Below are 26,000 nucleotides of genomic sequence, written 5' to 3'. Positions count from 1 at the left end.
ATGCTGGGTGACAGAGAAGAGGAGGAGGATGACGAGGAAGCTTGGCTCCAGCTTCGACCTGTGGAGCCCTTGCCCTCCCAGTGCTGTGGCGGTGGCTGCTCCCCCTGTGTGTTCGACCTTTACCACCGAGACCTGGGGAGGTGGGAGGCAGCCCGAGCCAGCAAGGACAGGAGCCTGCTGAGCAGGGAGGAGCCCCAGGTGAGGGAGGCCACCCCTTCGCTAAAGGACCAGAGCCACGTTCTACCACGTCTTCGTCCTTCCCACCTGCTCTGGAAAGCCTTTCCGACTGTCTGCACCTGAGCGGAAAGAGTGTGCATAATGGGAACAAGTGCAAAGTCAGTCTCTAGGGTGAACTAACTAGTAGTTGTGTAGTTTTTGGCAAAGCCCTTTAACCTCCCTAAACCTTAGTTTTCTCCCCTGTAGAATTGGGTTGAACATTTGTCATGTTTAGCACAGAGACTGACATTCATTTAATTTAACAAACATTTGCTGAGTGCCTGCCATACACTGGGCCCTGTGACAGGCAGTCGGGAGCTCTGGTGGCATGGTAGCATGTTGTGCCTCTAACCGAAGGCAGAAGAGTTCCTCAGGAGAAAGAGGAGTCATCTCCTCTCATTAAGATTTACAGCCTTACAGACCCAGTGGAGGGTTTGTTATAGACCCCGGGTATTTGAAAGGGAGCAAGACAGCCTTTGCTTTCATCTAGTAAATGAACACATAGTATCACTCACTCACTCACTTAATCGTTGCCACTGAGTCAGAACTGACCCATAGCTGACTCTCCATCTGGTTTTCATAGCCTGTAAATTGCATGGGAGGAAATTGTCCATCTTTCTACCATGGAGCAGCTGGTGGATTTGAACCACCTGCCTTTGAGTTGACAGCATAATTCTACCCAATTAGGCCACCAGAGCTCCCTAGTACATAGTATATATAGACCAGATAAATAGGCTATGCTGTTAATATTTCTACTACCACCAGCAGCAGCCCTACGTCTGTTACTATCGTTTCTTTTTTTTTCTGGCCCGCTGTAAAGTTCAACCCTTGAATTGTGCAAATAGGGAAACTAAGCCTGTGCTCCTTCTATTACTACACATAAGCCTGGTTTGAATTCCCATCCTGTTAGCCTGTCTTTGGATGGTCTTCCCGTTGTCCACGTCCCATCTGATTGGTAGTGTGGAAGCATCTCCTCCCACTTTCCTGGATCTCACTTCTTTCAACGCAACTTGGCATCACAGTTGCTTTTTAATCAATTATTAGCTATTTTCCATTGCTAGGATCCAAATTAGGCCAAAGCTTATTCTAACCTGTAGATCATGCATCCTGAGTAAATTATTTTTTTAACCCCAAAGTGCACCTTTACATTTATCACTGTTAAATGCCTCTGTGTAGTTCTACCTCTGGAACATATTGGTAGGGACCAAAGCCTTCTGACCTCTGCCAACGACAGAAATATTCATGACAATGCCCGTGTTTCTCCTCCTCACTGTCTGACCCCCCTCACTTTTTCTTGATCTCTGCAAATTTCATTTCATCTAAGAGACTTTTTAACTACTCTCTCTACTAATTCCTTATGACTCTACAACCTCTCATCCTGTTTCATTTCTCTTCTTAACCTTTACCACCACCAGACGCCAGCTAGATTGTTTATTTGTAAACCTCTTTGCTATACTTTAAGTTCTAAAAGAGCAGGGTTTCTATTTCTGCCTTGCTCATTGCTTTAACCTCAGAACCTCAAGTAGCACCTAGAATTGCAGGTAGTGCATAATAAGACTGTTGACTTTCTCCCTTATCTGTCAGAAAGCATGCACCCCATGTGCAGGGCCCAGGGGGGTTGATGATAAAGTAAAGATGCCTGTGTTCTTACCCTCAGAAACCTCCCCTTACAGAAAGGAGATGTAATACATGATTCAGAAGTTCTTGAACTTGAACTAGATAATGCATTGATAGTAAATAATGATAACACGCTTATATAGCACTTCCAAGACTGAATTCTTTTAAAATTTTTTTTCCTGGGACAATGAATTCTCTTTTGTGATTTTATTTATACCAATTTTGTATTCCAATGGACTAGCATTCCCTGGATCCTTCACTGGAGGGAGGGGGAGATGGGGAAAAGGTAAAAATCAGTTGCTATCAAGTTAACTTGGACTTAGGACAATTATGTTTGTCAGCATAGCAATGTGCTTTATAGTACCTTTATATTATAATATATATATATATATATATATATGGTTTGTTGTTAGGTGCTGTCGAGTTGAGTATGACTCATAGTTACCCTATGAACAAAAAATCTGAACCTGGTCCTGTCCTGCACCATCCTCACACTTCCTGATACACAAGAGCCCATTGCAGCAGTCACGTTGTCAATCTACTTGGTTGAGGGGCCTTCCTCTCTTTCGCTGACCCTCCACCCTTCCCAGCATCATGTCCCTCTCCAAGGAATAGCACCTCTTAGCAACATGTCAAAAAGTATGTGAGGTGAAGCCTCATCATTCTTGCCTCCAAAGGGCGCTCTGGCCACACCCACTCCAAGATATATATATATCTGTTCTTTTGGCCGTCCATGGGATGTTTAGTACTTTTCTCTAACACCACAATTCTTTTTCTGTCATCCTTATTCATTGTCCAGACCTTGGATACATAGCTAGTAATCGGAAAGACTATGGCCTGAATCATATGTACCTTAGTCCTCAAACTGACATCATCACTTCTCAATAATTTGGAAAGGTCCCTAACTGCAGATTTTTGCAATGCAATGCGTCTCTTTACTTCCTGACTTCTTGTGCCAAGAGTGTTAATTGTGGATCCAAGCAAGATGAAGTTGTTGACAGTTTCAGGCTCCTCTCCATCCATCATGACACTGCCTATTCGTCCAGTGGTAAGAATCTTTGTTTTCTTGATATTGAGACACAAACTGTACTGAAGGCTACCTTTCTTGATCTTCTATAACAAGTGCTTCACAAGTCCGCCTCACTTTCAGCAAGTAATGTGCATAACGCAAGTTATTAATGAGTCACCCTCCAATCGTGATGCCATACTCTTCATAGAGTCAAGCTTCTCAGATAATTTGCTCAGCATATGGATCCAACAGGAGTGAAGAAAGAATACAACTTGACAGACGCCCTTCCCAATTCCAAACCATGCAGTGCTCCCCTGCTCTGTTTGCACAACAGCCTCCTGGTTCAGGTATAGGTTCTGAATGAGCACAGTTAAGTGCTCTGGGACTCCCATTTTTCTCAGTGTCAGCCACAACTTGTCATTATCCACACAGTCAAATGCCTCTGCATAGTCAATAAAGTACAAACAGATATTCTTCTGGTATTCCTTATTTTAAGCCAGAATACATCTGACATTTTATAGATACAAATTATTGCAATTTGAGTGTAAGTTTATAGAGTGAGCAAGTTAATTTTCCGTTCAGATATTCATATTTTGTTTTGAGATTCACTCAATCCTTACATTATAACAGCCTTAGTCCCTATGATTTGCTTTCCATTCATCCTTCTATCTTCTGAGCTTTATCCCTGGGTAAATGCTGCCCTTTTGCTCTTGTGTGGTTAGTTATTTAAGAAATGAACACTGCCCTCATGTTACTACTCTCTCCCTTATAAGTCTGTCTGTTGTTTGCCTGGAAGTTGAGCCATGTGGGGTGAGTTTTGTTCCAGGCTTAACTAAATGCCAAAATCTTGAGGGTCCCATTGTTTTCTCTCACTCCAGCAGACCTGGCCATTTTTATAATTTCGTGTTTTGTTCCCTATTTTTTCCTCCTGCTTTGTCTCTCCTGTGTTCTTTTATATTTTATTTTTTTTTTAATTTTGTGTGTGTGTGTTTACTGTCAGATCGGATCCGACTGGTACAGGAAGAGATTGCCCCTCCTTCTTCAGCAGAGCATCTGTTGGATTTGAACTGCCCCTGTGTTCTTTTTTTAAGATCAATCTGCAGTAGTAGCACCATCTAGTTCTTCTGGTCTCAAGAGTTGTGGAGGTAGAGGTTAGAGTGGTCCATTGGTATTTTAGACTTATTGCCTCAGTGTGTCTTTGTCAATACCTAGTTTTTGTACTTGCATGCATGAGTTCATTTACTCCTTATAAATGCCTATTTTGTAGGTACTGTTACTATACCCAAGAGAAAACTGAAGTCCAAGAGCTTTAGTAACTTGCCCAAGGTCATACAGTGTTGAAGTGTTGAAGCTCTGATTTAAAACAAGCCATTTGACTAGAACCTGTGGTGTCTGCCCAATGATTAGCACCAGCTGAGATACAGACATTGCCAGTGAGAATAAGGATGTGAGCTGAGATCCAGTTATCTCGGTTAATTGTATAATCTTATGCATGTCAGTTTAGTTTGCTAAATCTCAGTTTTCTTATTCGATCAATAGGGATATCATAACAAATAATGGCTGACATTTAAAAAAATGGGGATCCTAGAACACTTATTTGTGCTCATGTGAAATCTCAGCATAGACCATGGAGCAGCTGTCTGAATAGAAGAAGGAAACACTGCATGGTTTAAAATCAGGAAATATGTGCATCAAGGTTCTATCCTTTCTCCATACCTGTTCAGTCTGTATGCAGAGCAACACATTCAAGAAGCCGGACTATATGAAGAAGGATGTGGCATCAGGATTGGAGGAAGAGTTATCAACAATCTGTGTTATACATATGGCAAACCCTTGCTTATAGACAGTAAAGAAGACTTGAAGCACTTACTGTAGAAGATGAAAGACTACAGCCTTCAACATGGGATGTATCTCAACATGAAGAAAACAAATGTTTACTATTAGACCAACAATAGACAGCATCATTTTTATTTTTTTTAAATTACACTACTTTATTTACAAAATTTGAATACATTGTTTTTCAGACCCGATTCTTCCAATTTCTCCCCCCCCCCAGCAAATTGTACAGCTCCATGATTAATTTCTCCTCCCCCTGCACATCCTCACCCCTCTGCTTTTACTCCCCCTGCCTTAGATCCCCATACTCATTCTACAATAATGGTTTTGTACAATATTTATCCTTGTGTAACTGAGTCAGTTCACTCAGCATAATGCTCTCTAGTCCCTCCCAAGTCAGGTAATAATTTACAAGTAAATCACTGCTCCTGCATGCTGCATCGTATTCCATTGTGTGAATGTAACATAATTTCTCAATCCATTCAATTGTGTTTGGACATCTGGGTTATTTCCGTTTTCTTGCAATGGTAAATAACGAATAGGCAATATCTTGATAAATGGAGAAAACCCTGAAGTTGTAAAGTATTTTCTTTTACTTGGATCCTTCATTAGCACCCAGAACAGCATCAGTCAAGAAATCAGAAGACATGTCGTGTTGGGAAAATCTGCTGTCAAGGACCTCTCCAAAGTTCTAAAGAACAAAGATGTCATTTTATTTTCTCTTTTTAAACATTTCCAACTTTTATTTGCCAGAGCCACTTCTGAACAACGAGATGGAAATTTGGAACATTCACAAGAACACACACCCAGCTAGAAATCTGCTTAAACTGTGGTTGCTCAACATGTTCTATTCATTCCTGCATATTCTCAATCAATTCTTCCTTATATTTGCCTTTCTCTTTTCCAACTTGCCGAAATTTGGCTTTACATGCAAGAATTTTTTTCTAGTCTTTATTCAGTTTTAGCCTGATAATAACCACCTTGCTTGAGTGGATGCCCACAGGCACAGGTAGACCACGTTTTGAATGCAGATGACATAGTTCTTTTTGTACACTGGACGACTTTGTCCATTTGCTGACCTTTGTGGTGCCCTCTAACCACCTGCCCCTCATCATCTTTGCAGACGGGAATGGAGCGCATGTTGTACATGGCACAGTTCCTTGGAGAGAAGGGAGGACATGATCTCCCTGCCCACGTGCGAGGGGCCAGTGAAGTGATGTTTGTGATTCTTGTTGAGGTTTGAGGTCATGAAAAGGTTGAACTTCATGGCAACTGTCAGGCATCCAGCAGCATCAGACTTTCCACCCACCAAGGATGTCATTATAACGATTAAGGTGTGCCTGATCCAAGCCATGGTATATTGTTAAATGTTTTCTGTCTCTGAATGTTGGACAGTGAATAAGGAAGACAGAATAAGAATTGATGCCTTTGAATTGTGGTGTTGGAGTACTAAATATCCCATGGACTGCCAAAAGAGCAAGCTAGCATGACTTTCAACCTTTCTCCAGGTTCTCGAGGGTTTCTGAGACAAGCTATTTACAGAAGTGGATGCCACTCCTGCTTCCAAGCTTGTTTTAATCGGGAGCTCCACCAAACACTCCACCATGGGTAACCATTATCACATTTGACACATCAGTGTCACAGTGTTCAGCTTCACAACAACCACAAGTTACCTCTGTACGGCAAGTGGACACACCAGGGCTGTACGACCTAGAAGAATGTTTGACCAAAAACAATTAAGAACAGACCTGAGGGCCACAGATTAGAGTCACCCACCTTTGGCTTGGTAGCATCATTTGCAGTCCAGTAGGCCATCTGGTCTCTCTCTGTGTTGTGAAGTCGAGTCGTAGGTGAATTGGAGGAAGTGCACATGGGGTGCATCTTTGAGGCAACAATGGTGAAACGTCCTTTCACATACTTTGGGCAGGGGCATGCTGTCAGGAGAGGCTGGTCCTTGGAAAGGGACATCATGCTGGGAAAGACGGAGGGTCAGAGAAAGAGAGGAAGACCCTTCACAAGATGAATTGGCAAGTGGTTATAATAATGGAGTGAAGTGAAGTTTAGATCTGTTCATAAGGCTGTTAGGAGTCATGATTGACTCTACAGCACCTAAAGCAACCACTCTCAGTTTTCTCATTTGAACAGTATGAATATAAACACATTGTCGGTTGTTCCCTGGTTGAGTGGGCCATCGAGAGCTGTGCTGTTAACCCAAAAGTGATATCTCTCTGATGGTTAGAATCTTCACATCCTCCAGTGGCCCTGAGAGAGAATGATGGGCTGTCTCCTCCTGTGTGCTTTGCTGCCTCAGAAAACCCACTAGAGGTGCATGGGATAGATGAAGAAAGGACACAGTGGAGGCCAAGACAGAGTGTTGGTCAGCTCTCTGGCACTGTTGGGGCTGCAGAGTTGGTGCCTCAGGAATCTGTGATGCCAGGCCCCAAGCTAGGCATGGAGTAAACCTAGTGTGATCATTTTACAGGAAGTCCTCTGTGAGTCCTGGTATCCAGAAAAGTCATCATGGAAGTGGGGGGATGGAGTGGTAAGGACACTAAGCTAAACTTAGAAGACATGACCTTGAGTCCCTGCTCAGAGAATATGAAATGAAGGTACTGGATTAAGTAATCCACAAGAACCAAGATATGATCTTGAATCTATTCCATATGAATTTCAAGATCATTTTAGGAATAGATTTGAGGTATAGAACACCAGTGATTAAAGACCAGATGAGCTATGAAATGATGTAAAGGATATAATTCATGAAGACAACAAAAGGTCATTACAAAAACAGAGGAGAAAGAAAAAACTGAAACAGATGTCAGAGAGACTCTGATAGTTACACCAGAGCATTGAGAAGAAAAAACAAAACAAAAAACCCTAAAAACGGAAAACATGCCAAAGCATAAGATTTTGAAGGTTAGTTCGAGAGGACACAGCAAAGTATTATAATGGAATGAGAGTTGGGATTGGAGATTAGAAAGGGAAAAACTTGCTGTGCATTTCTCAAGCTGAGAGAACTGAAAAACAAATTTAAACTTTGAGTTGAAATATTGAAAGATGCTATGAACAATATATTAAATGATCCAGAAAGCATCAAAAGAAGACAGAGGGAATACACAGAATCAGTGTACAAAAAAGAACTGATTGATACTGAAGAATTTCAGGAAGTACCATATGAGCAGGAGCCAGTGGTAATAAAGGAGGAAGTGGAAGCTACATTGAAGGCATTGGCAAAAAATAAGGCCCCATCAGGTATCAGTGGGATACCAAATGACTTGTTTCAATTAACATATACAGCCTTGGATTTGCTCGCCAGTCTTTGCTAGGAAATTTGGAGGACAGCTCTCTGGACAACGTATTGGAAAAGGTCCATATTTTTTTGTATTCCCGAGAAAGGTGATCCAACTGAATATGGACACTTATCAAACAGTATCATTAATATAACATGCGAGCAAAATGTTGCTGAAGATCCTTCAAAAATGGCTACAACAGTACATAGATGGAGAACTGTCAAAAGTTCAAACAAGATTTAGAAGAAGCTGGTGTCAGATGGATCCTGGCTGAAAGTAAAGACTACCAGAAGAATGTCTTTTTGTGCTTTATTGACTTTGCAAAGGTGTTTGTGTTTTTCATAATAAGTTGAGGCTGATATAAGAATGGAAATTCCAGAGCACTTAATTGTGCTTATGTAAAACCTTGACCTGGACCAAGAAGCTGTTGTGTGAACAGAGCAGGGGAGCACTGCATGTTTTAAAATTGAAAAGGGAGTGTGTCAGGGTTGTATTCTCTTTCCATACCTATTCAATCTATATGCTGAGCCAATTATTTAAGAAGCTAGATTCTGTGAAGAAGAGTGTGGCATCAGGATTGGAGGGAGACTCATCGATAACCTGTGTTATGTGGATAACACAGCCTTGCTTGCTGAATGAGGAGGACTTGAAGCAGAAGATCAAGGAATGCAGCTTTCAATTTGCATTGCATCTCAATGTCAAGAAAACCAAGATTATTACCACTGGACCAATAAGGCATGGTGGATGGAGAGGAGATTGAAACTGTCAACAACTTCATCTTACTTGGATTCACAATTAACACCTTTGACGCCACCAGTCAAGAATCAAGAGACACATTGCACTGGGAAAGTCTTCAGTTAGGGACTTCTCGAAATTATTGAGGAGTCATGATATCAGTTTGATGACTAAGGCATGTCTGATTCAGGCCATGGTCTTTCTGATTACTTGCTATGCATCTGAGAACTGGACAATTAATAGGGATGGCAGAAGAATTGATCACTTTGAGCTGTGGTGCTGGAGAAGAACACTGAACATCCCATGGACAGCCAAAAGAACAAATATGTCTTGGAGAGGGTGCAGCCAGAATGCTCTTTGGAGGCAAGAATGATGAGGCATCACCTCACATACTTCAGACGTGTTGCTTGGAGGGACATGATGCTTGAGAGGGTGGAGGGTTGCAAAGAAGAGGAAGACCCTCGACCAGGTAGAGATTGACACGGTGACTGCTACAGTGGATTATAGGTGTCAGGAAGTGTGAGGATGGCACAGGATAGGACTGGGTTCAGATCCACTGTTCATAGGGTCGCTTTGAGTTGTACTCGACTCAGCGGTATCTAACAACAGCAATCTTTAAAATGCCATCATTTTCTTAATTCTCTAAATTTGGATTTTAGCAGGTTTGCAGACCATCTAGGTTATTTCGTAGACTAGGATGTGTGTTCTGGATAGAGGGTACAGCTTGAGTAGAGAGGCAGGAGGCAGCAAATTATGCTTAGGAGGATAGTCTGCTGTCTGATACATGGAAAGTAGAGTAAGGTTGGACACTCACCCACTAGGCCCTTGAATATCCAGCAAAGGAGTCTGCCCTTTGTCAAGGGGAAGCTCATTACAAAGTGCTCTGGCAGTCTTCAACGAGAACATGAAAGAGCTAAGATGGGACTACCCTCTGTTGTACAGAAAATTTAATGACCAGGACACCTTTTCCCTGAGGACAGTGTGAAGGATGGTTGTGGATGCCTGCTTATCCTTTGAGCCTTGGCCTTAACCTTGTTGGATCTTTTGCCTTTGCAGAGCTGCCCCTCCAATCTGAACCCAGAGACCTTCCTGGCCTTCAGCATCAGCACTGTGGACAAGGTCACCAAGGATACCTACTGTGCCCGATTTGCACTGCCTGGGAACAGCCAGCTTGGCCTGCGGCCTGGCCAGCACCTCATCCTACGGTACATGCAGGTAGTGGGAGTGTCGAAGCCTGGAGTCCTGCTTTGCCATTTGCTAGCTGTATGTGGTCTAGGACAATTTGCTTACCTTCCATTAAGCTTTTATTTTGTAACTTTAAAAACAGGCATATTTAATGTAACTCAGAGGATTCTTGGGATTGAACTTTTAGAATAATAATTATTATAATAGCAAATAACTTTATAGCACTTACAGTCCTAGGCTAGGGTCTTATATGCATGAGCTCATTTAATCCTCACAAAATCCTGTGTGGTTGATGTACCACGCTTACCCAAGTAGAAGCTCAAGTCAGAGAAGTACAGTTTTGGAGCCAGGATTTGAAGGCAGGCAGTTAGACTCTAGGTCCTGTGGTGGTGGCGGTGGTAGTTAGGTGTCATCGAGTTGAATATGAAATTATGAAAGATGCAGCTTCACCCTCTTTGCCTCCAAGGAGCACTCTGGTTGCACTTTCTCCAAGATGTATCTGTTTTTTTCTTTTGGAAGTTCATGGGATATTCAGTACTCCAACTCCACAGCTCAAAGGCATCCATTCTTCTGTCATCCTTATTCATTGCCCAGCTCTCTGATGTGTAGCAGGTGATTGAAAAAACCTTGGCCTGAGTCAGACACACCTTAGTCTTCATACTGATATCATTGCTCTGCAACATTTTGGAGAGGTCTCTGACAGCAGACTTGCTCAATGCTATACAGCTCCTGGTTTCCTGACTGCTGGTATCAAGGGTGTTGATTGTTGACCCAAGCAAAATGAAATAATTGACAGCTTCAATCCTTTCTCTATCATAATGTTGACTATTGATCCTGTAGTGAGGACCTTTGTTTCATTGATGTTGAGGTGTAATCTGTACCAAAGGCTGTAGTCCTTTATCATCTGCAGTTTCATAGCCTCTTTCACTTTTCAGGAAGCAAAGCTGTGTCATTTGCATAACACAGGTTGTTGATGAGTCCTCTAATCCTGATGATGCCACAATCTTCATAGAATCTAACTTTGTGAATTATGTGCTCAGCATACAGACTGAAATGGTGTGGAGAAAGGATACAATCCTGATGCACCAACCTAATATGATTAATACTAGTTGAGAGAAGGAATATTGTCATTTAGAGAAGACTTGCCCAAGATCTCACAGCTGATATGTAGTGGAGCCCAAGTTTAAACTCAGAAAGTCTGGCTGCTGAGGCTCTGTTCTCTCCATGAGTTGTTAAGTCTTTGCTTACTTTTGAATCCTATTCCCACCCTGAATCCCACTCTACCTGTCCAGGGACAAGGTTCAACATAGCTTTTTTCCTGAACTCCTTTAATGATTGCTGTTACAGAGAGGGGAGCTCTGGTGGCTTAGTGGTGAGGAGGTTACGCTCCCCATCACAAGGCATGTGGTTTGAGTCCACATGCTGCTCCGTGGGAGAAAGATGAGCAGTCTCCTCCCACTGTGTTCTACTTTTGAAAGATGGGCAGTCTCTTCTCATAAAGATTTACAGCTTCAGAAACCAGATGGAGGGTTGTCTTGAGTCCAAATCAACTACTGTGAGTGGTTGACTACAAAGGTAGTCAAAGGGAAAAAACAAACACGAATTCTAGTTAAAGAGGACACAATGGGAGGGAAATTGTGTGAAACTTGGAGGGTTGCTCTGTGATCCCAGGAAGTCACTTTACACAGTGGTAGCTGTGGGTCAGATCTGACAGCAGATATGTTTTTACCTTTTCTTTCCCCCAATTAAATGATGACATTTACAAATTTGGAACTTTGCATGGAAAATCTTGGATTTCCTGCATCTCTTGAAAATAAGGTATCTGGTAAACCTAGCCTACATTTACTCATAGTGATCCTGTGAGAGAAATGAACTCTCTGTAGGCAGGGCTTTCCTCTTCAGGTTCACGTAGCTGGTAGCAGACTACCCTTTTATTTTTTTATTTTAATTTTTTTTAGACTACCCTTTTAGATGTGTGAGTTGACACATATGAATGAGTAATAGTTGTGGTTAAGGAGCTGGATGCACCAAAGGCTCCAGGAAGAGTTTGGGAGTGGTGGAGAGAAAGGGAGGCCTCCAGTGGGATTCAGGTGGAGGAGCCTGTGTGGAAAAGGCATTAACTTTGACTTGGAAACATTGAGGCTGAAACTCATAGTGGCCTTTGGAAATGAAGACATCCATCCACCAGGCACTTCATTCCCTGACTCTGAGACTTGGTAGAGAAATCTGATTCAGATATGCATTTGAGAGTTAATCAGCATATACCTGAGAATGTGTGTTGTGTGGAAAGAGGACAGGGCATAGGACAGATAACAGTGGTGTTGGTAGGAGGAGGAACCAGCAGAGACTTCAGAAGATACAACCAGAGGACACATTGGAAAAACTCATTACTGAGCAGACTCGCCTACTTGGCTTCACTTTGACCCTAGTGCTGATACTCAACTAGTACTGGTAGCTGGCCTGATTGGCATCCTTAAAGCTCGTTATTCCAGTGGGTGGGAGGGATCACAGGGCAGGTCACTGCTCCATGCAGTTCTTCAGTTTTCCTGCCTGTAAATCAGGAATGCCCAGAACTGCCTGTCTCCGACTGACCTCTATTCTCTTTACCTTTGCAGTGATGTTCCTAGCCCACATCCAACTCCGCTACTCCCCAAACACCTCTCAGTGCTCTGCTTTGCCTTCACAGGGAAATCGAACCCAACACCCCACCTTCTTTTCCACCAGCTCTCCCTCTTCCTCTCTAAGCATATGCTATGTTCCAACTTCATTACTCACTCAGTGTTTCTTGTCTTGCCCCTACGTTGTCCTGCCTCTGAGCTCTTGCCCAAACTATTCTTTCTGGCCAGAATGACTTCCTTTCCTGTCTTCACTCTTGTCTGTGGCCTGTTCCTCCTTCAGTACAAACTCTAGGAGGTGAGAAGGCACATTCCTACATAAAATGTCAATTCCTATCTCCATTATAAAAGAATGTTCTTTTCAATCAAGCTATTACATGTATTCTATTCTTTATTTCATCATTTATTCTACAAGCATTTGCTGAATATGTTTCTTGCCTTTAGCTTCCCTGCAACAGGACTTTGTAAATCTTTACATACGCCCAGGATGAGAATTCTGCACATAGTAGGACTTTTGAAGAGTGTCTGGGAACTCCCATGCAGCTCAGGAGCAGTAAGGAAGAACCCAGCTCTGGAGTCAGATGGAGCCAGAGTGGCATTCTAGCCGTGTGGCCCTGGGTTGTGTGAATTAAACAAGACAATACGTACTGTGTATCTAGGGTGTAGTAGACATTTCAGACAACATTACAGCAATAAGAAGGCAGTCAGCTCTAATTCATTGTGACCTTATAGAGCAGAAGAACAGCATCATATGTTAAAAAAACTTTCCCAAGTGGAGCCACATAACAGGTAGCTGAGGCAGGCGGGCAACAGACTGTTGTTCCCATTGTACAGAAGGAGCTGCAGAGGTTCTTGGGTATAAAATGATTTGGGTTTCCCAGCCGTCAGGTGGCAGTGATGGGATCCAGTGCTCTTTTCTCTGCTTCTCTGAGCCTGACCCTCAGTGAGAACCACCAGGAATCACCAGACGCTACCTTTGCTTTTACCAGCTTGCTGCAGAGAGGGTACTTGGTGTAGATTTGTTGAGTGACTGGCTGGCTGGCTGCCTTCTCTTTTCCAGGGGAACAGTAGATGGCTTAGAAATCCAGAGAGCATATACACCCATTAGCCCTGCCAACGCAAAAGGATACTTTGAAGTTTTAATTAAGGTGAGTTGACGCATGCAGATGCTCTAAGATGTCACGCACTGTGTTTCCATTTGCCAGTTTGGTGGAGATGGGGCAATTCCCACTGATGTGAAAAGCCAGTGTTTACTGGAAGCAGATTGATGTGAGGGTGGAGCAAGGACGTGAAAGAGGCCTTGGTCAGCTTCATTTTTTCTGGGAGAGGACCTCGATAGACCACCAACACAGGGCTTTTTCTGCATTTGAAGGGATCTTATCTCCAAACAAGGTTAAAACTGAGGAGCTGGGAAGGATGCGACTTTTGTGGAGGACACTCCTCAATCCACCACTAGATTCCAAAGGGGCAGGATTTGAATTAGAGAATCCAGTGAAAAGTGGGACATAGAGGACCTGTTGTCATTTCTTAGAAGAAAGTATGGGTCCAGAGGCATTTGAATTGGGCCTTGAAAAGTGAATATAAATTCACAGGGAATATAAACAAGTGGCAGGGGGTGGTATTCCGGGCTGACGGGCTAAATAACCTAAGGCACGAAGGGATGCAAAATAGTAGTTTCCCAGTCTGGAAGTAGCTGGAGGGTAGGAGTTTAGGGATAAAATTAACCGAGTGAGCTAGACACAAAACATCCTGAAGTCTCAGGGAGTAGGACTTGTATAAAAAGTCACGAATGGCCAATTATATGGGGGAAATAATTAGATTGGACTATATGACATTGCTGGTACTCTTAACATTAAGTTTTGACTTAAACAACTGTTTACATGGGTCAACCTAATGTACAATTCTAGAGCATCATTTCCCAAACAGAATCCTTGAGAACACCAGTATTTTAAGAGTTGCAGTTTATGAATTCTTCTACTTTCTGGGCCAGGAATCATCATGCCCTTTTTTCATCGATAACAAACCAAGGCCCCAGAAGCTGCCAGCGGTTCACATCTAGTAAGAAGTGCGGCTGGTGGGTGAGCCCCGGCCCCCTGACTCCAAGCCCCTAGCACTGTTTCCGTCTCCCAGCTTCCCTGTCTGCCTTCTGAGGCAGTGTTTATTCCCTCACACATAAGCTTGGATGGTATCCCTTCTCCACGCAACTGTTTGTCTGGGAGATTCCACAAATCCTCTCCAAATGGCCTGCTTCCCCAAGCTGCTTGTCTGGGTGCGCTTCTGTTGAAAGGATAAGCCTGGAGACAGCTCTTCAGGGCAGCTGGATCTCTCCCAGCTGCAAGGCTGATTTTCTCCTTCGTTTACCGGAAAGCCTCTCTTTAGAGAGATGCTTAATTATCCCTAAGCCGCTGGCTAGGAAGAGCCAGAAATGTCTTTGCAGACTGGGAAGCATGGCAGGATTTTTTTTTTTTTTCAGTTTACCCTTCCAGATAGAAGGAAAGGAAGAACTCTCATTTCTCAGACACCTGCTGGGCACCAGGCATTACTTCTGGCTCTTTATTCTCATAATCTCATCCCATGCAGGGTACGTTGTTCCTCCTACCCCCTCATCGTACAGATGAAGAAACTGAAACGCAAAGATATGATGCCATTGTCCCAAAGCCCCTCAAGTAATGATAGAACAAAAGTTGAATGTCTTTAACAAGTGTATAGTGATCATTCACTCTGTGAGCAATGGAGATAGTGAGAAAAACACTTCCTTTTTCCTTGGGTGATGTTCATGCTATTGAGCCTCTAAAGCTATAGCTAGTGCTTTTACCTTCACCTAGCCTGTGGCCAGAGAGCACTGGTGACATGTGGTAAGGAGTTAGGCTGCCAACCCCAAGGAATGCAGTTTGAATCCACCAGCTGCTCCAGCAGTCTCCTCCCGAGTGATATACTGCCTCTGAAAACCCACTGGTCAGTTCCAACTCGACGACAGCAACAGGCTGGGGCCAGAAAATAAGGAGTGCTTTAAGACACAGCCTCTAATATGTTAAAGGGAAGAGCCCTCCCCTCTTTCTTAGACCTCTTCCAGGTGACCAGAGGTTTCCCTCCAGGTCCTGCTTCATGCATGTACAACCTAGAGGAGTCTGGGATGGTTCCAGGGATGGCCATGGGGACTTAAAGTCAGCCTGGTGATCAAGGCATACTCCTTCCTTCAATCCTGGTTATAATCTCACTACAACACCTTTCTAGTCTGTCATCTTCACCCCACCATCACTCACCCCCCAAAGATTCCTTGCTGTTCCCAAGATAAGACCTGAGCTATCCTGCCCCAAAGTATCCCACAGCTAATGCCCAAAATTCTTCATTCTTACTCACATCTTCTGTGAATACTAACTTTTCATTCTTCAAAATCCAACTCCAAAGCTTCCTGTTCCAGGGGCCATGTTCATCCCACCCCATAGCGGTGGCTATGCCCTCCTTGGAGTTCTTTTGGCCCTATATATTTTCATGAGATATTAGGTGTTCCTGCCTTGCTGGGGGTTTAGTTTAGTGGTAAGGAGTTGTACTGCCAACCCAAAAGCAAGTGGTTCAAATCCACCAGTCGTTCTGTGGGAGAAAGATGGACAGTTTCCTCCCACGCAGTTTATGACCTCTTGAGATCTTGCTGGAGGGTTAGCTATGACTGGTTCCGAGTTGATGGAGCATAACAGTAACAAACAGCCTTGCTTATATCTGAGGCGCAGGGCTGTCCTAGACTGTGAGCTCCTTAAGGGGAGGGCCTGAATTTCAATCCATGAATTGGTTCATGTCTTTATCAAGTCCATTTGGCTGACCTTGTTGAGCTTACGTTCCAGCTATCTCTCTAGTGTCCCAAGATGGTACTTGGCCCAGAATAGTGCCCAGGAAATGGAAGCTGTCCTCCCCTCCGCCTCCAGAAATGTAGACTCTTTCCTACAGCCTTTATTTTCTTACCCATCGAGGAGATGAATTAGGCCAGCCTATAAAAGAACTATTTCATTCTGAACTTAACTAGTTGCCATTGAGTTGATTCCTGCCCATGGTGACCCCGTGTGTGTGTTTCAGAGTAAAATTGTTATAAGGATTTTCACTGGCTGTGATCTTCTCAGATTTCCAGTACCTTCTGAGGTACATCTTGGTGGATTTTAAACCTTAGACAAATGCTTAAAAGAGAAATGTTTGGGCCACTAAGAATTCTAATGGTGATTTAAAATTGTTAATCATTGGTGACCTGTCAAGAATGGGAGATTTTAAAGATAGATTTCAGAAGAAATCAGAACTGGTAACACTGATCCTACCACCTGGACTAGAGCTATGAACTGATTCCCTCCTTTAGAAGTAGCATTCACTTGCCAATTTACCTCAGTCCCCACCACTCCCTCTTGTATCTCAGAGGCTGAGTCTGAGTGTTCGCTAACATTAATCATGTTCTTTCTCGCAGTTCACTTAGTTTTGTCACCTGCATGGCTCCTGTAGGTATTTGGGTTTGAGATCGTTGTTGTTAAGACTATACGCCCTAAAAAAAAAAAAAGACTATACGCCCTACAGATTTTCACTCCATCCTCATCATTTACCTTTTGTTTAAGCCTCTGGGCCTCATCTGAGAAATGGGATCGTCAGAGCAGCTGCACAGGCTGATTGGGAGGTTTAGATGTGCTAACCCATGAAGCACTCAGAGGCAGGATGGGCCTGACATTAATGGCTAATGTGGTTTGTAGTAGTAGCATCTGTCTGATCCCCTAAGGCCTCTGTGTTCACTTTTAGTGCTATCGGGAGGGGCTGATGTCCCAGTATGTCGAGTCCTGGAAAGCAGGAGACACAGCTTTCTGGAGAGGACCCTTTGGAGGCTTCTTCTATAAACCGAACCAGGTCAGTCGCAGCACACTAATAAACCCACAAGAAACCTCTCTCAGTTTACTCTCTGAGACTCTATCTAGCTTTTATGTTTGAAGTTATAGAATCTCACTGTGCCAGTTTTCTTGAGCTCAATATCAAAAGTAGCTTTGAAGTTGGGTGTGGGAAAAGATGGAATAGGCTTTAATAAACAAAACCTCCTTCCCAACCTTCAGACCATGGATGGCTGCTCCTTGTTTAGAAAACCTGGACTTATGTGCCTGGTATTTCAGATTTCAAGCTTCCATAAGAGCAGAGGAAGAGGAAGGAATAAGTCTAAGATGCACAGAAGACACTGATGAAAAATAAGGCTCTAGGAATTGATGGAATACTAGTTGGCATGTTTTGACAAAACGATGTAGTATCAGAAGTGCTTGTTCATTCATCTCAGATAAGACATTTGAAATAGCTACCTGGCCAGCTGGCTGGAAGAGAAATTCATATCTATACCCATCCAAAAAAAGGTTATCCAATAGAATGTAGCAGTTATCAAACAAAATCATTTATGCCACACAAGCAAAATTTTGCTGAAGATAATTAAAAAACAGTTGCAGCAGTACATTGACAAAGAACTACTAGAAATGCAAGCTGAATTTAGTAGAGGATGTAGAATGAGATGATGTTACTACTGATGTCATATAAATCTTGACTAAATGCAGAGAATACCAGAAAGATGTTTACCTGTGTTCTAGTAACTGTGTAAAGCCATTCCGTTTTGTAGATCTTAACAAATTATAATAACAGTGTAAAGAATAGAAATTCTAGAACATTTAACTTTTCTCCAAAAGGAGGAACAGGTAAGGATTAACCTCAGGCAGAATTTATGCACAGACCGAGAAACATTCATTCAGACAGAACAAGAGAGTACCGTGTGGTTTAAAATCAGGAAAAGTATATTGCAGGGTTGCATCTTTTCACTGCACTTACTCAATCTATATACTGAGCAAATAATTAGAGAAGCTGGGCTGTATAAAGAAGATTATAGCTTCAGAATTGAGAAAGACTCATTAACAACTTGCAATGTGCAATTAGACACTACTTGCTTGCTAAAAGCTGAGGACTTAAAGCACTTACTGAGAGAGAAAAAACTATGGCTTTCACTATGGATGACACCTCAGCATAAAACAAAAATCCTCACAGCCTCACCAATAAGCAACATCAAGGTAAATGGAGAAAATACTGAATTTATCAAGGATTTAATTTTACTTGAATCCACAATCAATACCTATGAAAACAAGAGTAAAGAAGTGGTATTTTGCATTGGATAGATCTGCTGCAGAAGATCTCTTTAATTTGTTAAATAAAAGCAAGATTTCACCATGAGGACTAAAGTGCACTTGACCCCAGCCGTGGCATTTTCAGTTGTCTCATACACATGTCAAAGCAGCTCTGTAGCCTAGAGGGTAAGGAGTTGTGTTGTCAGATGATAAGCACGTGATTCGAATTCATTAGCTGTTCTTCAGAAGAAAGTTAGTCAGTTACTTCCTGTGCGATACACAGCCTCTGAAAACCTGCTGGAGTGTCAGCTAGGAGTGGGTTCCAAATCGATGGCACATAACAACAACAACAACAACATATACACATGAAAGCAAGACAGTGAATAAGAAGATTTAAGGATTGATGCATTTGAGTCACAGTATTGGTAAAGAATAATGAAAATACCTGGAGTACTAGAAGAGTCTTGAACATACCATGGACTGCCAAGAAAACAAATAGGTCTGTCTTGGAGAAGGTGAAGCCAAAAGTCTGTCCTTGGAAGCTAGGATTTTGAAACTTTGCCTCACTTATTTTGGGCATGTGGCCAGGAGAGATCAATCCTTGGAGAAGGACATCATGCTAGGAAGGATGGTGGGACAGCGCAGGAGAGAGAGACCCAGGATGAGATGGATTGATATAGTGACTGGGACGATGGGGGTTGGTGTGTCGGAGTTAGTGAGACTGGTGCTCGGAACAGGGAGGGGTTCAGAGAGGCTGTACATAGGATCGCGATACATCGCAACGTACTATGACAGGTTTGAAAGCAGGAGTGACATCCACTTCCTAAATAACATGCCTCCGGAAACCCTGTGAACTTTGATAAATGTCAATAGTTGTAGAGGGGCTACAAGCCTTTGGTTCATAGGGTCGCTATGAGTTGTGCTCGACTTGAAGGCAATTAGCAACAACAACCAGAAGAATGAACAAATTTGTCTTAGAAGAAATACAGCCAAAATGCTTCTTAGAAATGAAGATGGTGATACTTCATCTCAGTTAGGAGGGCCCAGTTTCTGGAGAGAGAGCAAGCTTGGCAGTGTAGAGGGCTACTGATAAAGAAGAGGACTCTCAACGTGATGGACTGACACAGTGGCAGGAAGAGTGGGCTCAGACAAAGCAATTACTGTGCGGCTAGAGAGCACCAGAGGTCTGCCTGTGCTTCATTGACTGTGCAAAGGCATTTGATTGTGTGGATCACAACAAACTGTGGCTGACTCTGAGAAGAATGGGAATACCAGAATACTTGATCGTGCTAATGCAAAACCTATACGTGAACCAAGAGGCAATCATCAGAACAGAGCAAGGAAACACTGCATGGTTCAAAGTTGGGAAGGGCGTATGCCAGGGATGTGTCCTGTCTGCAAACCTTTTCAATCTGTACACAGAACAGATTATCTGGGAGGCTGAGCTCTATGAGGAGGAATGTGGCATTAGGATTGGAAGAAGACTCATCAACACCTGCATTACACAGATGACACAACCCTGCTTGCTGAAACAGGAGGACCTGAAGCGCTTACTACAGAAGGTCAAGGACTGCAGCCTTCAATATGGATTGAAGCTCAACATTAAGAAAACAAAGATTCTCATCATTGGGCTGATTGGCAGCATCATGATAGATGGTGATGACATTGTGATTGTTAACACCTTCAGTTTGCTTGGCTCCACAACCAACACTCTTGGTACCAGCAGCCAGGAAATGAAAATATTAATTGCATTGGGAAAGTCAGCAGTCTCCACCAAGGTGCACCCAATTCAGGCCATGGTCTTTGCAATTATTTGGTGTGCATCAGAGAACTGGACAGTGACTAGGGATGACAGAAGGAGAACTGATGCCTTTGAGCTGTGGTGGTACTGGAGAAGAGTATTGAATATACCATGGGCTGCTAGGAGAACAAACAAGTTCATCCTGGAGAAGGTGAAGCCAGACTGCTCCTTGGATACAAGAATTCTGAAGCTTTGTCTGACATACTTTGGATATATTGCAAAGTGGGATCAGTCCTTGGAGAGGAATATCATGCTTGGGAGGGTGGAGGAACAGCACAAGAGAGGAAGACAGACCCTTGATGAGATGGATTGATGCAATGACTGGGGTAATGAGGGTAGGTGTGTCAGAGACAATAAGATTGGCTCAGAATAGAGCAGAGTTCAGGGCTGTTGTACGTGGGGTCTCTATGAGTCGCTATGAGACGGGAAGTGTTTCATTGTTCTACACAGGGTCCTTATGAGTGAGAACCATCTGGAAGGTACCTAACAACAGTAGCTTCCACAAAGATTTACAGCCTTGGAAATCCTACAGGGAGGGCCAACTCTGTTCTGCAGGACTGGTAAGAGGTGGAATCAACCTGAAAACAACAGATCCTTACACCATCTAGGATGCTGGTCCATAGTGAGTTGCACTGCAAACCCGAAGGGCGCTTATATCTGCAGTTTGAATTCACTAGCCACTCAAGGGAAAGAAAGATCAGTAGTCTCCTCCTGCAGTTTACAGACCCAGAAACTCAATAAAGGGTTGCACATGACAGCAGTGAACTCGAGTTTTTTGTTTAAAGAGTCCCTGGGTGGTATAAACAATTAACCCACGCATCTCAAACCAGCAAGTTGGAAGTTCCATTCCTCCCAGAGGCACCTCAGTATAAAGGCCTGGTGGTTTACTTCTGAAAAAGCCATTGTAAACTGGAAAACGTTCTGCTCTGACACTCATGGGACGTTATAATCCAGAATCCACGCAGCAGCAACTGGTGAAGGTATGCCATCTGACCCCCATTTATTTTTTTAAATTTCATATTCTAATCATGTAACCAGAGAGACCCCTCCTGGAATACGCTCCATGGCTTGATGCTCAGGGCCTTTGCTTTCCAACCTGGGAAGCTCATCCCTTCCCCATCACAATGTGCTCAAATCCTTCCCTGACTTTATCAGGAAGAATGAATCCTTTCTCATCAGTGAGTGCCCGTCTGGAAAGCAGTTGGCTGCCTGTACCAAGAATCCTAAGAATCTTCAAATCCTTTGACCCATTAATTCCACTTCTGGAAGTCTGTCCTGTTGAAAGACTCCAGACTGCTGGCTGACTTGTGCATGTTCATTGCAGCTTTTTAATAGCACATGCTTGGAGACAACCCAAGAATAAGGGAACTGGTCAGTAAACTGGCTTCCAAATGCTTGAGAAAAGATTTTTCTGGGTCTGGAAATGATGTTTGTAAATGATGTTGTGTGCTTATCCTTTAAGATTAGCTAGCAAAATTGAATGCATAATAGGCTGAGAAACTGTTAAAATGCATAGAAAAAAATATGGAAAGAAAGCACAATGAAATCTTTGCTTCTCTCAATGGTAAACTTAGAGGTGTTTTTTCTTTTCTTCATTATACTTTCCAAATTATTTGCAAGGAACACCTATTACCTTTATAATTAGAAAAACAAAAGAAAATGAAAACAAATGGAAAAGAATGAATCATGCCTGCCTCTCTTATTTCTGTTTAATTTAAAAATAGCTTTTATTGGATTTTTTCTTATTATAAATGCAAGACACGTTTGTTGCACCAGGGGGGAAAATTGGCAGATACTGAGAGGCAAAAGGAAGAAAATAAAAACATCCACAGGCCATCTCCCCAGATACCTTGGGACCTTAGTGTATACCCTTCCTCTGCTATGTTTGGATATACCTAAAAGCACATACATACACACATAGATAACATATGTGTACACATACATAATGATAATATCAAAGGCTTCTGGTCCATCTGTGATATGCCAGGCTATTATTTTTCATACTTGCCACATAATATCTCATTTAATCCTCACAACAGCTTTTGGTTATTATCTATCCCAACTTCTTTCAGCAGCTCTTCAGGAGAAAGATAGGCAATCTCCCTGTGTGAGCTGAAGGCGACCTCCCTGGCAAAGGGGAAGGACCCAATGAACAAGCTTCCCTGGGAGGTAGTGAGCTCCCTGACAGTGGAAGTGAGTGAGCAGAAGCCCAGTGGGGTGCCTTAGAAGGCAGCCGAACTGCTTACAGGGTAGGCTGCATAGTTACACTCCCTGTCAACCCCATTTCCATGATTTGTGTTTCACAGGCCTCACTTGCTATAGCTTTTCACAAGTAAAGATGGTTTTTTTGTAAAAGGTAGATGGACAGGACACCAGAAGGGACTATGTGATCTGGTCCAAGCCAGTCCAAGAAAGGGCTTAGTTGTAGGGTGGTGGCAGGGTCTCTTTGAGAAGTTTCCCAGTCCTCCTGTCTTGTTCCATCCCCATCATTCAGTATGGTGAGCTCCTTATGCTGGCTGCAGGCACAGGCCTGGCTCCCATGGTGCCCATCCTGCAGAGCATCACGGACAACGCTGATGACGAGACCTTTGTCACCCTGGTTGGCTGCTTCAAGACCTTCGAGGGCATCTACCTGAAAACCTTCCTCCAGGAGCAGGCCCGCTTTTGGAATGTCCGTACCTTCTTTGTACTCAGTCAGGTGAGCCCAACATGGTGACCTCCTTCTTTGATTAAGACTTTGTGGGTTCCTGTGACCTGTCCTGAGGGCCTGTTGTCCCCTCACTGCCCGATACACTAATAATAGCCCCGTCACTGGGTGAGCACCCCAGTTGCTGGGCGAGAAAGGCAGGGATTGTTGTGACATTCCACCAACAAGGAAACTGAAGCATATATCGTGCTGCTAGGCGGGCTGAGCTAGGATGTGGGCCCAGGGCTGTCTGATTCCAGATCTCGCCTGTCACACTGCCTCATCCCACCTCCCGCAGCAGGTGTGCTGGATAGAGCCTGGAGCCCGTAGTGGAGCCTGGGCAGGAGACATGCTGTAAGCTGTGGTGAGCTCCTTGAGGCAGGAACAGCGTGTTGACGTCATTACTCTCTTCCTGCTCAGCACTCTGCTGGCCACAGAGTAACCAACAACCACCTACTGCTGCCGAACTGATCCTACCTCATGGCAGCCCTTCCTCAGGTTTCCCAGGCTTTGAATCCCAACAGGAACAGACTGACTCATCTCCCTTGGTGTCGCTAGTGGGCTCAAACTGCTGACTTTTTTGGCCAGAAGCACAACTCTTAGCCTGCTTTTACCACCAAGGCACAGTTCTACCCTGTGCGTGCAGGATTGCCACGGGTCAAAATCAACTTGGCGGCTAGGATTCTACCCCCATTTGTCTCCATCCTGTGTCTCTGTTAAGCCCAAGGAACTAGAAACAGCCTGTGGCTGTCAGGTCAGCAACTGCTCGTGTGTCAGAGTACAGCGTCCATAGGCTCTCCTTCGGCTTCTTTGTCTGAGCTCATTGTCAGGTTTTTCTGGGGAGACTCAGACCTCCAGCCTTTTCACTTAGCAGCCAGCATGTGAACCAGCCAGGACTCGTTGACTTTAAGAGGGTCTGCAGTGTCAACAGTCGTGTTCTGTTTTTGGACACTGGGTTTCTGAATGGCCTCCCTTTTAAAAAAAAACTTCAAAATCCTTGATTATTTGTGCACTTTTCTATGTGTATCTTAAACATATTTAAAAAATAGAAGAAACATCTCCAAGTCAGAGCTGGAGCTTGCACTTTGTGGTGCCAAGGATGGAAGCCACAGTCAAGGCTGGAAGGGAGGGCAGGAAAGGAGCCTGGGTCCCTTTGAGCTTTCCAAAGCCCAGGACTTCCTTGGAATACTCCCTCTAGGTGTTAAAAATGGTTTTTGTTTCAAAATTTATTTTCTTGTTAATTTTTATTGCTGTGAAAATGTAAATACAGCATCATTAGGCCTTCTGTGCTGAGAGATGAACCCTCTGCTGCCTGGCCTCTCTGTTACACCCAGCCAGCTGCTCCCCAGAGATTCTCTGTTTAGTCCTGTCTCCCACGTGGGAGATGGCAGCTCCACGAGGCCAGGAACCACGTCTTTTCAGAGAAGTTGCTGGCTCTCCATTGGTGAAGTGCTGTTCGGCACAGGCGGGGTGAACATTCAGCAGATTCAAGTGAGTTGACCTTGACAGAGGCAAAAATTGCGTGTTCTGAGAGTGATGGTGATGAACAGCCTTGGAACTATTCTGAGAGACCCTCAGGCATGGGGTGAAGGTGTTTCCCTAAGGTGCAGTGAGCACTAGAAGGCAGTGAGCCGTGGTGAGAGCCCACAGCCCTACGTCACTGGGTTCCCTGGGTCACCGTACCAAGCCTGGTGGTGAAGGGTCAGTTCCAAAAGGTCGGACAGAGCAGAACTGCCGCATACGTCTCTAGGGCTGTGATCTTTATAGAAGCAGATGATGCCATTTTTCTCCCTTGGAGAGGCTTGTGGGTTTGAAACACTCACCCTTTGGTTCATGACAAAGTGCTTTTACCATAGCATCACCATGGATTTTTGTTTTATAAAATTAATCACCAGAGATTCCTGTAATCTGCTCATAATCTTGTTAAAAGGATGGTAAGAGTTCACACAAGAAGTACCTGGTAGGACCACGGTAGTACCATGGCTTGGTGAAGTTTGTTTCGCACCCTCTCTTCCTTAGTTTCCTTCTTTTTTTTTTTAAATTTTAAAGTCTAAATTTAAAATTTTCTTTTAAAGGAACTAAAAGGGACTTTATACTTAGAGATCTAATTCCAGTTCCAGGGCAGTCCTTCACCACCAGCTCTCAAGATCTTGAGCACTGAGCCACAATTTATGTCCTCAAGGAAGGCTCACCAGTGGACAGAAGTTCACATACATAATTTTTTCAATTTCCTCGGAAACCCAAAGCTGTCAGTCTTCCTACCTGCCCCCCCCCCGGATTGTCAGGCTAGAAACCATTCTGAGTGCTCACGGGTTGAACACTGAGTGTAGAAATAGCCACTTTCTCTTTGCCCCAATGCCTCAGGTACAGCAGAGCGGCTTAGTTTCCTTCTTATCCAAGAAGCTTGGCTGTGTGAACACTGAGGCTCTCCCAGAAGTCACTCATTGTTGCTTGTCTTCCAGGAGGACTCCCTGGAGCAGCTCCCCTGGAGTTACCGAGAGAAGACGCACTTGGGCCGCCTGGCCGGGGACCTGATAGCAGAGCTGATTGGCTCCTGTCGCAGGAAGCCTTTTGCCTTGGTCTGTGGATCCACTGAGTTCACCAGAGACATGGCCAGGTGCTTGTTGAGTGCTGGCCTGGCCAAAGACTCCTACTTTCTCTTCTAGCCCTGGCCTCTCTCCCGGGAGCCTGCTGTCGGGACCTAGGAGGGAGCATGGCTGGAATCCAAAGACACAGAGCCCAGGCATAGCTCTGCCATGAACTAGATAGATCGTGACCTCAGGTGAATGCCTTTGTCTTTCACTGCAGACCTCCATCTCTCATCTACTCCGAGAGGTTATTGATCCCTCTTGGCATCCAGCTTGTGGAAGGAGGAGTACGAGTTATCAGAGCTCTGA

The 26,000-nt window shown here is 43.8% G+C and overlaps 1 protein-coding gene across 1 annotated transcript; it reads left to right on the top strand.

Annotated features, from left to right (window-relative positions):
• On the top strand, positions 1-25,769 carry LOC102874234 (NADH-cytochrome b5 reductase-like). Its single transcript, XM_006879712.1, has 6 exons — positions 1-198; positions 9,760-9,908; positions 13,564-13,651; positions 17,271-17,375; positions 22,912-23,115; positions 25,566-25,769. The coding sequence occupies exons 1-6, from the start codon at positions 1-3 to the stop codon at positions 25,767-25,769; spliced, it is 948 nt and encodes a 315-aa protein (XP_006879774.1).
• Positions 25,770-26,000: the final 231 nt, after the last annotated feature.

This window comes from Elephantulus edwardii, unplaced genomic scaffold (genome assembly GCF_000299155.1).
Source record: "Elephantulus edwardii isolate Elephantulus edwardi_28Jun2011 unplaced genomic scaffold, EleEdw1.0 scaffold00005, whole genome shotgun sequence".
NCBI lineage: Eukaryota > Metazoa > Chordata > Mammalia > Macroscelidea > Macroscelididae > Elephantulus > Elephantulus edwardii.
This window is presented reverse-complemented; position numbering and strand designations above follow the sequence as displayed.

What these genes read in the sequence shown, in the direction of transcription:
- LOC102874234 (XM_006879712.1), top strand. Translation starts at nt 1, where the DNA reads ATGCTGGGTGACAGAGAAGAGGAGGAGGATGACGAGGAAGCTTGGCTC. An exon ending in TGAGCAGGGAGGAGCCCCAG is followed by an intron (nt 199 to 9,759) that starts GTGAGGGAGGCC and finishes TTGCCTTTGCAG; the next exon opens with AGCTGCCCCTCCAATCTGAA. An exon ending in ACTTTGAAGTTTTAATTAAG is followed by an intron (nt 13,652 to 17,270) that starts GTGAGTTGACGC and finishes GTTCACTTTTAG; the next exon opens with TGCTATCGGGAGGGGCTGAT.